This window comes from Trichoderma evansii, assembly GCF_050947405.1.
Source record: "Trichoderma evansii strain SZMC 28006 chromosome Unknown GGI43scaffold_22, whole genome shotgun sequence".
In the NCBI taxonomy this organism is placed as follows: domain Eukaryota; kingdom Fungi; phylum Ascomycota; class Sordariomycetes; order Hypocreales; family Hypocreaceae; genus Trichoderma; species Trichoderma evansii.
The window spans coordinates 487870-499461 of record NW_028145184.1 but is presented as its reverse complement, the minus strand read 5'-3'; the positions used below and the strand labels follow the sequence as shown (position 1 = coordinate 499461).

The 11592-nt window shown below is 47.7% G+C and overlaps 3 protein-coding genes across 3 annotated transcripts; 1 reads left to right on the top strand and 2 right to left on the bottom strand.

The window, feature by feature from the left end:
- Window positions 1–2759: 2759 nt before the first annotated feature.
- GGI43DRAFT_197324 (CRAL-TRIO domain-containing protein) lies at window positions 2760–4542 on the top strand. The gene is made up of 2 exons (XM_083200028.1): window positions 2760–3417; window positions 3477–4542. Exons 1-2 carry the CDS (start codon window positions 3070–3072, stop codon window positions 4494–4496), a joined length of 1368 nt encoding a protein of 455 aa, XP_083057323.1. The 5' UTR covers window positions 2760–3069; the 3' UTR covers window positions 4497–4542.
- A 384-nt stretch (window positions 4543–4926) lies between these two features.
- GGI43DRAFT_197341 (Mg-dependent acid phosphatase) lies at window positions 4927–6013 on the bottom strand. The gene has a single exon (XM_083200029.1). The coding sequence runs from the start codon at window positions 5837–5839 to the stop codon at window positions 5069–5071; it is 771 nt and encodes a 256-aa protein (XP_083057322.1). The 5' UTR covers window positions 5840–6013; the 3' UTR covers window positions 4927–5068.
- A 692-nt stretch (window positions 6014–6705) lies between these two features.
- GGI43DRAFT_387030 (multidrug resistance-associated protein) lies at window positions 6706–11505 on the bottom strand (the record flags this gene model as incomplete). The annotated part of the gene is made up of 5 exons (XM_083203870.1): window positions 6706–7405; window positions 7463–7594; window positions 7675–8127; window positions 8212–11213; window positions 11293–11505. 5 exons carry the CDS (start codon window positions 11503–11505, stop codon window positions 6706–6708), a joined length of 4500 nt encoding a protein of 1499 aa, XP_083057321.1.
- Window positions 11506–11592: the final 87 nt, after the last annotated feature.

Here is an 11592-nt window from a genome sequence, read left to right as displayed (position 1 = left end):
CAAGAGCCGCAAGCGCTAACACTCTGACGGTAAATCTTGTACAACAGCAAAACGACGAGAAGCAGAATAGAACATCACAAGGCTAAATGGAAATAAGAACGGAGATAGGCAGCAGCATTTGAACACATCCGATAGGCAGTAATAGAAGCAGGTTGTCGGAAATATCAGGGCCAAGAGACGTGATTTTACGATGATATCAGGTTGACTAGCCCTGGAAAATCCATCAATCAGGTCACGCCGCACACTTTGTGTGTTTTGTGCGCACTCAGTTAACAAAAGGCCCCCAAGTAGCACCGAGAATAATAGCCGGGTATGAGACCGAGCATGAGTTAGAAACCACAATGAGGTCTAGACGCAATATCTCTCAGAACCCCCATTCTCGGTTGTTTGGCCAATGATGAGGATGCAAATGCTATATGTAGTCTCCTTTCACTCAAGCGCGTAGGCTGTGTGCATGGTTAGCAGATGCAAAGATTACACGAGACACGGCAGTATTAGTTGCCAAGCCACATTCTGCACTCTAGGCAGCGATTCGAATGTCTTTGGTGCGACTACATGTACTTGCCTGATATGTAGCGAGTGTGTATGTTCATATAAATAGAGTACAAGTATGAGTAGTATTCACACCAAACCATCATGAGTCTGGATTTCCATGTAAGCGCTCCGACAACCTGCAGCACGCAATGAGACCGAGCTCCAATCATAGCCCCTCCTTTGCCAGTAAAGGCCCCTCCTCAGTGCTGCATCCAAACCGCCTTCAGATACACCCGCATTGATTTTAGCGCTAATACCAGAGCCGGGAGTCCACGGCAGCGCTAAGGCGGATCGACGTCCCGCGAGTTATCGTGTTTGGGGGCCTGTTTTGGGCTTCAAGTGGCCTCTAACCTACCCTTGTATAATCGGACGGCGGCTATGCACGATGCCACTGTCCGGGGTTCAATGACGTTGGTTGGCACGACCAAAGAGATGGTGATCTAGACGATGGATTTTATGAGTGTGGTTGCTTGCCCTAGAGTCCTAGAGTCCTGAAAACTGAACTAAAAGAGGATGGTTTCACAGTTCTCAATCATCTACAATTCTTGTTTTTAATCCTGCTTTATTTACAGAGGACAAAATAGCTAGTGATGACATTGCATTGTCAGGAACAGATCAAACATGAACGAGTGCAATCTAAAAGGCGCAATTTAGCGTAGAAAATCAAGGCATTCAAAGGAAGGTTGCACCTGTTATTGTCTCATTGGGTTAAGAGGGCATTGCTGAAAATATAGCTAGTCTGGAATCCTTCGCAGCTAATACGACAAACGTGAGCAGAAATGTTAAAAGAGATAGAGTAAGGGAATAAAGCTAAACCAAATACAATGGTGCTATTACCCTTTACCATCTATTCATATACAAGGGATCCTAATCGGAAGAGCTTAGAGAAAGCCCATAAATACACGTGCTCTGAAGCCATCTTAAGCTGAGTAACTGCTGAATTATCAACAAAAACAAAGCTGATCACAGCGCCTCATCGTCATATCCAAGGACTCAAACCTCCGTGGACTTAAGATGTGGCGACTCTTCAACCCATGCGCCACCAACGCCAAAAGCTGACAAAAACACGGCACGGAATTAAGCCCGCCGTCCGTCTACCCTAGATCCTCTTGGCAGGCTTTGTTGGCTTTGGACTTTTCTTGGAATCAAGCCTCAGCTGCCGTCATTATTTGCTTTTACATAATCACCTTCTTCCGTCAGGTTTGTCTTCTAATAATCTCTCACCTAGGTGAGAATAGTAGCCATAAGAGGATCATTTTACGCTTACGAGGGCGGATCATGTCCCGGCTGACGTGCCTTGAAGACCCAATGGAAATAAAGCTGTCATTGGCAAGACTAACGCCATAATGAGTTAAACCGGTTACTTGGTAATTAGTTCAGCGTGTTGGGCGGGTTGGAGGAGGTCAGATGGCGTCCATCGAGAGCTTAAATTGCTGGCCCATGGCCATCTGACGGCGGATTTTAGGCCGACCGAAAACCTTCGTCGCTAAAATACCCTGAAGAGTATTTTGATTGTTCCTGTAGGCCTAAACCAGTTTGCTGGGCTCTGATCGATCCGAGGAGATAGAAGTCGGGCCTGCCGGAAATTTGGCTTGCTCCGAGGCTTCCGCACCAAGCGCGGCCGGGATATATATAGCACAGCTCGACGATAGAGGCCAAGAGTAAGCCCAAGTCATTGTCGTCACAGGTGGCTGTCACGGATAGGCTCGCGGGAGAAAACAGTGTCTCAGAATATCATGAGCCTGTGTTGTAATCGGAGATCGGGATCAGAATTAGTGCATGCTCAGTAATTCTATAGCCGCGTGATGATATAAGAGACATCAGGCCTCCCCTGGTATGGCCCGCCCGCGGGCGGCTTTGTAACATGAAAGCAACAGGGCCCGAGTTGTAAGCAGCAACACATCGTTGAATCATCACCGATCACGACCAGCATCTGTTCCCAGGCACAGACACGTTTTTTCCTTGTTTCTGCTTCGGCATCCCCATACCGGCTGCTAACCAACCGCCCCCCTTTTTCCCTTATTACATATTCGGCGCCCAACTGCTTAGATTCTGCCAGATTCTTTCTGGGGCGGCATCCTATCGGCCTCCGAAGTTGCCGTCAGCGTCACTGTTAGATCTTCCTGCCCAGCTCGGCTTCCCCACACGCACCCATTTATTAATCACCAACCGACCAGTCAAACGAATTCGGAGCTGCGCTGCTCGCTGCTCGAATACTTGGTTAAAACGCGACTTCAGCTACTAAGCGTGCTTTTTTTCTTTTTTCTTCGGTATACTCCGTAAGCCCCCCTTTTAACCGCCTGTGTGTTGGGTGCGGGCTTTCATCTTGTTCGCTGAACCGAAGACCCTCCTTCGGTACGCTTATTTCGTATAATTTTTTCCCCTTTCGACTGCCGAGCCGAAATCGCTTTTTATTTTCTTTATATACTCGTATATTATACCTCAAGTTACACACCGTATTGCGACTCCCTCTGGTCCATACGCACCTGGTTTCTACGACGGGATTGTGTTGTGAAGAGCATCGCAAAGAACATCATGACGGCCGACTTCGAAGGCTCCGCGCCGGCTGGCCGGGTTATGTCCTCAAGCTCAGCCACCAACCCAGGAATTTTTCCCAACGGCCACTTGGGCCACCTGAACGCAACCCAGGAGGAGGCTCTCGAGCGCTTCAAGGCGGTGCTGGCCGAGAATGGCCTGTGGAAAGCTGGCCCCCCGCCCTCGCACGACGACCAGACTCTGCTGCGGTATCTGCGAGCAAGACGGTGGATCGTGGATGATGCTTTGACTCAGTTCAAGGATACCGAAGAGTGGCGGGCGGCGAACAACATTGATACCCTGTACCAGACCATTGAGCTCGAGGCGTACGAGCAAAGCCGTCGCCTGGTAAGTTTGCTCTATTTTCTGCCGCTTACTAGACTGGGACGCTGACTTATATGCGATAGTATCCGCAATGGACCGGCCGCCGTGACCGTCGCGGCATTCCTCTTTACGTCTTCGAAATCCGCCAACTCGACTCCAAAACAATCGCCAACTACGAGAAGCAGGGTGCAAACAGCACATTTTCACAGGCCAAGACGGATGGCAAGACTCCTCCAGGCCTGCTGCGACTCTTCGCCCTCTACGAAAATCTCACTCGCTTCAACCAGCCTTTCTGCACGCAGCTGATGGATCGCGAGCACGCCGATGTGCCCGTGACCATGAGCACCAACATCGTGGACATCTCTGGTGTTGGACTGAAACAGTTTTGGAACCTAAAGGGCCACATGCAGGCCGCATCACAGCTGGCCACCGCCCACTACCCAGAGACACTGGATAGGATCTTCATTATCGGAGCGCCCATCTTCTTCAGCACAGTCTGGGGCTGGGTTAAACGCTGGTTTGATCCCATCACCGTGTCCAAGATCTTTGTGCTCGCTCCCCACGAGGTCAAGCCCACGCTGGAAGCATTCATTGACCCAAAGAACATCCCGAAGAAATACGGCGGTGAGCTCGACTACACATTTGGCCAGCTGGGCATTCCCGACCCTGCATGGGATGGTGTCATTCGCTGGGAGAAGGGATACAGCTCGTTCCCTAGCGGACCACTACTCTGGGAGGAAGTACCGGGAGAGGATCGACTGGCTTGTGTTCGACTGGGTGCCGAGAATGGCAAGACAAAGCGAGAAATCATCTGCTCGCTCCCCAGGGCGTGGAAGCCAATTGAAAAGACGACTGAAGAATCAACTCAAACAGAAAGTGTAGCGAACACAGCGACAGATACCACCGCTACGACGACCGACGACGTGTCTGAGGGAACTCAGACCACTGAAGCTACTCTCGACGGAAATACCGATGAAACAACACAGACGGACGGTGCCGCCGAAGCCATTGAGAAGCTGAACATTAACAACGAAAAGACCAACGGCACTACGACGGCAGAAGTGACCAACTTGGCCACTGCCACTGCTACCGCCGCAGCATAAAGCGAGACCAAAAAGCACTTAATAATACATACAAAGGCAAATGCATTGAATATGAGCACCCATGCTTTCATCATCTTGTTTTTGAATAGCGCTATTGCATATTGCATATACAGAATGCCTCTTCATATGCGTCCCCCGCGTCTTTTCGACTTTGTATATTGCGAAAAGACAGAGGGAGACAGACTATTTGTGTGGTTTTGATATTGTTGGAATTATTAACTTGTATCATCCTCGTCTTTGAGAGGAGAAGAGAGACAGAAAACTTGGAAACTTCGGATAAGACGAGCATGTGAAAGTGAGGAGTATTGATGTTAACTGGATTGGGAATATATCACTGGACTTGGAATATACCAAATATCTATGGAGAATGGTTGCTTTATTTTCTTATACAGGTGTGGATAATTTTGATAGGGCTTGGTTTGGGGAATGGATTCATTATGCTTGAATGATGACTATTTGATTGCTCGATTGTGTCCTCTATGTTCTAACTGCCTCTTAAATCTCCGTGCTCTATACGTAGCTGGGTATCCATATATATGGGTGTAGGTGTATATATTCTTTCTCTTGCTCTATTAAGCCCTGCTCCTTCTGCTTCTCCATAGCTCGACTCCCTCCCCAATCTCTTCCCATGTAACTCCATCCATGACTAGCTTCATCGTCAAGCCCAGCTGTTCCGTCTCTCGATTTCTCGACTCGTCATCGAAAAATAGCATATCCTCAAATCGAATCCCCGTTCGCTTCTGCAAGGCCTCGAAATGCTTTATTTTACTCCCAGGGTATATCTCCAATCCTCCGTCAAACACATCAATCGAAACCTTCTTCTTTGTTAACGCCGACGACTTTCTGCTACTGCTGCCACCCTCCTCATCTTGGAAGGAAGCTGTCGGTGGAATATGCATTCCTTTGAGTAGCTCACGGGCAAGACCCGGGGCGCTCGTCCGCGACGCGACGCCTAGCTTTATCTTATTCGGACCGTTGAGATATGGCAGCACGGCTAATATCTCGGGTACCTCCTCGTAAAATGCGAAATCCTCGCCTGTGCGGTCTGTAGCGCCGGTATGTGTGGCATTGATCTTGAGCGGCGGAGTGACATGTGTGTCTACCCAGAACGGCCAGAGCGTGTAGTCCAGGTCAAAGACGATGAGTCGCGGGAAGGGCAGTGAAGGATCGCAGAGCGAGTCGGGTAGATTGGCGCGCGGAAAGGGAGAGGGAGTTGTAGACAGGGGAGTTGATGATAGACCTGATGGCGTAGAGCTGAAGGTTGGAGTTACGGGAGTGCCAGCGGCGGAAGAGGCGAGAGAGAGGGTAGAGGAAGAGGTTGGAAACGACAATTTTCGAGGCATGGTGATGGTTATGGCGGTTGTAAAAGACACTTGTAGTATATACAGAGAGAAGAAAGAGAGAAGACAAGGTTGAAAGAGTTGGAGGGGCTGCGAAATCTCAAAGTTGCGATACTGCGATCGCGGACTCAGACGCTAGGCCGCTTATTAGTGGGGGAAAGATCGGTGGCGGCGAGTCAGGACAAGTTAAGCGATGGCGAATTTGTACGTAGATCGAATCAGTCCTTTAAACCAGAGGGTACAAGCAAAGGCAGAGAGAGATAAATTTATATAGTATACTTGATTGAAAATTGAAATATCCAAGCCTACCTAGTAATACTTAAAGAGAAGCAATAAGAGGAAATCTACCGAATTACTTCGCTATCTCCCTAAGACGCCAAATATTCATTTTTACTGGCGAAGATGACGAGGAAAACAACAATATTTTGCCTACTGTCTGGCTTCGAGAAGGCCAAATTGCTGAGCGCTCTGTCGACGCCGTAGCCTTCTCGCCAACCCTTCCTGATGCCGCCATCCTCTGTTGCATCATCGACAGCGGAGAAATAAATGCCATCAATAACTACATGAACTGCAACGTCAGTGTGGCTATTTTATAGCTTGCTTTTATCACTATAGCTGCAGGTAATGGCTGTTCATTTAAATAATATTTTTCTAAATCAAATTAATATTTAAGCTCTTCTAATTAAAAATGAATATCTAGCTAATGCTGATGACTAGACCGTGTATGAGAGGTAAAATCTATTCAAATTAACGCCTTTATCCAAGCATATGAGGTCATTTCGGGGATTTAGAGTTGAATCTTTAGAATGCCACTTTTCCGTGCAGCCAGGGTGTTGTATCGGCTTTCGGAGCCCCATCCTCATTATTGATCATACCTCTCGACCTCCAGCAGTCCATAGAGATTTAAAAGCGCCCTCCTCCCGCTTTAACAACTCTAGAGGGTGACCAGACTCAACAACGCTTCCCTTGTCCATCACAATTACACGATCAAAATCCATCACAGTATCCAGCCGATGTGATATCGCGATTGTGGTGTATCGAGGAAATTCTTCCCTGATAAGTCTTTGTATCGTGCCCTCGGTATCCTTATCCACTGACGACCCTACCTCGTCCAAGAGCAGCATGCCACCGATGTCACCTCCCTTCTCAAATGTGCTGCTTAAATACCCATCTGATCCTCCGATTTCAGTACGAGCAGCGTTACTGCGTATACGTCGTCGTAGTATGGCACGGGCGAAGCCAAACAGCTGTCTCTGGCCATGCGAGAGCATACTGGTAGATAAACTGCCGTTCAAGCCACCATTATCTTCTACAGCCTGCCAAAGGCCTACTGATCGAAGCACTTCCTTGCAATCACTTTCGGTTGCTATATCGGATGGGTCGAGGTTTGTTTTGAAAGAGTTTCCGTCCGGAAAGAAGATGGAATCCTGGGGTACCGCAATAACACGCTGCCGTAAAATTGCGCGGCTGACTCGATTCAGCGGTATATCGTCAATGGTAATGCCATCTGCGCATGCTGGAAGAGGATCTAGAAGACGAAGTAAAAGCAGCAATAGAGAGGATTTACCACTAATTGTTTGATCAGTAACTTGAAACATAGAAATACAAATGGGCAGGCGCGCTCACCTTCCACTGCGACCGCAAATGGCGACTTTCTCGCCAGGTGCAATATTTATGCTAAAATTTTTCAGAACAAGATCTGTAGTGTCTGAGTTCGAGCCAGAGTCCTCCAATGCTAGCGATTGGTTCGATTCATTGCTATTAGAGTATATTAATATCAAGACACAGAAATCAATCATAACGGGATTTGCAAAAATAGCAGGCGTATTATGACATACCTGTAAGAAGCCGACACAGATTTGATAATCAGGGATCCCTTTAATGGCCATAGTGGTGGCAGCACCGCATCCTCATCAGGAGAACTCTCTGGCAACACTGTCTCTTGAAAAGACTTCAGCCGGCTCACAGCTCCAATCGATATCTCCAAAAGAGTATAAAAGAGGATCAATGATGACAAATAATCTCCAATAGTCATCAGGCTGACCATCGAAGCTCCAGCCAATCCAGCACCTGTGATTGCCTTGACTTGAGTGACAAGAACTACGACCAATGTGGCTAACACCGCGACAAGTGCTGAAAGAACAAAGGCCAGGCAGTGCTGGATCATGGCAAGGAAATATGCCGGACGTTGTGAGTTGTCCAAGAGGCCTAAATTGAAATCAAGGCTTTGTTGGGCCCAGCCAAAAGCGCGAAGCGTTGCTACTCCGGTCACCGTGTCTGTAAATTGCGTACTAGAGATGCGAGTTAGTATAGCTGATATAATATGATGTAAGGGAAGGGTAAGGTAAATAGGGTTTAACATGATATTGACTTACTATAGTGGACTTTTTGTTTCAAGATCTAGCAAACGAAGCTGCCGAGAAGTTGGTAGGTATAATTTTTGGATCACCCACAAGAGAATAGCAATGAACGGATAGCTGATAGCGATATAAGGCGAGGCCGTAGCCACAACAACGGCCATGCCGATAGAAATGCTCAGCTCTGCTGTGACATTGAGGAGGGCCTGGGGAAGCTCCACGTCTACAAGCGAAATATCCTGAGAGAACAGATTTGTGACAATGCCAGCGTCTACAGTCGTGAAAAATCGTAATGGAGCACCAATAACAGTACGTAGCGTCTCATGGTGCAAACTAGTGCCAGACTGCGCAGTCATGAAGACGAAAAGAATGGCACATATCACACCTATACAGACCAGGCATAGGATATTAAATACAGCATAGATGCCAATCCAGTACCCCTGAGAGTGAGCTCTGTGGGAAGACGCCACATCGGCGGACCAATAGTTTAGCCAGATCTGCGGATAGTTGGAGAAGAAGCCGAGGGCTGCGCCAACTACTACAAATGCTAGCAAAGTTATTGGCTTCATGCTTCCTGCATATTTTTTATACACGGACCAATCTCTGGTCTTTCGACTATGTTCATCTGCTGCACTCCACATTGCCGGCGGTGGTGTGCGAGCTGTGGCGGTAGCGGTAGCGGACTCTTCGCCTTTCTCTGTAGTGGATACAATAGATGAAGAGTCTGAAGGCAGATTTCCAGATGATTTCTTAGCTTGGACTTCCAGACTTTGAATGTAGCCACCAAGAGAAGCAAGATCATCAAAAGTGCCCTGTTCAACAATCAGGCCATCCTGGCTCAGGGCGATAATGTGATCTGCAGACGGCAAATGACGCACAGCATGCGTACATAAAACCGCTGTGGCATTACGGCGGCGAATAAGTCCATTGGCGCCGAAGATTCGTTGAAATACCTGCTCCTCAGTGTCTGCATCCAACCCGCTAAGCGTATCGTCGAAAAAGAACAGCTTGAAATCGGAATATAATGCGCGTGCCATTGATACTCTCTGCCTTTGCCCACCACTGAGACTGACACCGTTGCTTCCAACCTTGGTGAGGTCGCCTTGCGGGAGTAGAGCAAGATCGGGAAGAAGCATTGTCGCTTCGAGAACTTCGTTGTATCTCTTTTCATCGAACGAAGAATATCCGAGGATATTCTCTTTTACGCTGGCGTTGGTTAAAAAGGTAGTTTGATCGCAATAGCCGATACGACGAGCTGTGGGCTCTATCAATACTCGACCATCATGTACAGGTGTCTCTCCTAACATAGCTTTGAGAAGAGTCGATTTGCCACAAGCAGTAGGTCCAACCACGATGGTGAGAGAATTGGCAGGAATGCTGAAAGAAAGATTTGATAGAGTAAGCTTATCCTTCTCCCAACCGAAACTGCCATCAGAAATTTGTATTAACGCGCCGGGGTTTGAACTGTTGTTTAATTCGTCCTCTTTTTTCTCATCCTTAAATGGAGTCAGATCAGCATCTTCACGAAAATCTTCGCAGCATTCTTCCTCTAGGAAATTCTGAATACGCGTAAGACAAGTGAAAGAAGCCGTCAGAAACGGTATATATTGAAAAAGCTGGGACAGCGGCTCTGTAAGAAGAACAAGGAAAGACAGCGACGTGAATACTCTAGTGGTGTCAAGATCCCGTGCTGTCACAGCAAACGTGAAAAGGGGGCCGAGCATGGATGGAGAAAAGCCAATGATCACAAACAAGACTATAATCATTCTCCAATTGCCGCCAATACCAACCTCAACCTCTCGGAGATGTTGGATAAGTGTTTCAGCTGATTCCGCCAAGCCAGCAATCTTTAAGGCTTTCATATTCCCAACAACATGGGAAAGAGCACCGACCCTTTCTTGAATCTTTTCCATCCAAAGGTTTTGCCTGGGACCGCTCAAATGACTAGCGAGGGCCACAATGACAACACAAACGACAACAACAACGATGGGCGCGACAAATGCAACGCCAAGCTCCCTATACAACAACCATAGAGCAACTCCAGTTTCGATGAAGCTTGCCCAGAATTCATGTATAGACGTGAGGCCTGGCCTGGTACGCTCGATATCCGTGCTCATTAGCGTAAGAACAGAAGCGTCACTGACCACCGAGAGCTTAGATCGTAAAGTCTGCTCATAGATGGAACTGGACAGAGCTCCGCGAACCATCCAAATAGTCCTCTCTCGTAGATAATAGTAAATAGCTGTTGAAACAGCAATGCCTCCATAAACAAGAAATGTGGCCCCAATCAAACCATAGCCATAGTTGACCGGCCTTTCAGATGATGGTATCAGTAGGTATGATAATAATGCGTTGATGAGGAAGGGCTGGCAGAACTTGAAAGCTGACAGGGCGAGTCTTGGCCCTATCGGAAGTAAAAAAGATCCTGAAAGAGACTTGGCAAGAGCTTTAGCAAGTCTATGATTGTCCTTATGGTTTGGAGAGTTCTTTCTTGCAGCTTGGAGCTTCACTCGTAGACTATCACTAGACATGCGCGAATCAAGAGGGAATAGATCATCCACAGTCAATACTTTTTCGCGACCAGCTGAGAATAGTTTCCAGGTCCAACTGTATACTGCCAATCCAAAGAATCCAGTCATTTCTTCTGGGCTGTGGGATGCAGCATCCCATTCAATCCATCTCGTTTTGATTTGAGATTCGGCTAGGAATGCGACAGCTTTTACGCCCACGGCGGCTGTGAAAACGGCGGCGAAGGCATTTTCGGCGCTCGTTTCAGCCAATAGCCAGAACGAACGAGTTCGTGGAATATCAAAGAGTAATGAAAGTATCAAGTAGCTGCTCAGCAGCGTTGACGGGCGTGGTGAACGAGCATGTTCAAAAAAGGACAGAGGTAGAGCCAACGCGATGGCAACCACCTCTATTGTAGCGGATGATATGAAAAGAGCAGCCTGCTCGCCACGCCAGACGATGCTTAAAACAAATGATGTGAAGCGTAATGCAGCGTAAAGGGCAATGAACACCTAGCATCAATCAACCTCAATATTCCAGCCTGGTAATTTGCCTTCCATATCAGGAGCACATATCAATGAGTGTACTTACAGCTTTAGAATATTGGAAAATTTGACCCTTCACGATGGCAGGTTGGTTGAATAACCAGATGCCGCGGGCAATCGCGAGAACGATAAAAATTGCAGCAGGAAGAATTGAGAGGAATATTGCCTCAAATTTTAGAGTAAAATCAAAGTCTCTATGGCTGCAGCCATGGACAGCAGGCCCAAATGTGGCATCGTTTGGGCAACTGGAATAATCCATCACTCTCCAAGAGTGTAGGAAGATCTTTTACCTGTGGAATGCAAGGGAAACAAGCGTGCCAGAGGTCATCTCAAGATAAGGTAGATT

Bases quoted from the DNA above. Each gene is read 5' to 3' on its own strand.
- GGI43DRAFT_197324 (XM_083200028.1), top strand. From the start codon at position 3,070: ATGACGGCCGACTTCGAAGGCTCCGCGCCGGCTGGCCGGGTTATGTCC. The intron at 3,418-3,476 runs GTAAGTTTGCTC...TATATGCGATAG, and splicing joins ACGAGCAAAGCCGTCGCCTG to TATCCGCAATGGACCGGCCG.
- GGI43DRAFT_197341 (XM_083200029.1), bottom strand. From the start codon at position 5,839: ATGCCTCGAAAATTGTCGTTTCCAACCTCTTCCTCTACCCTCTCTCTC.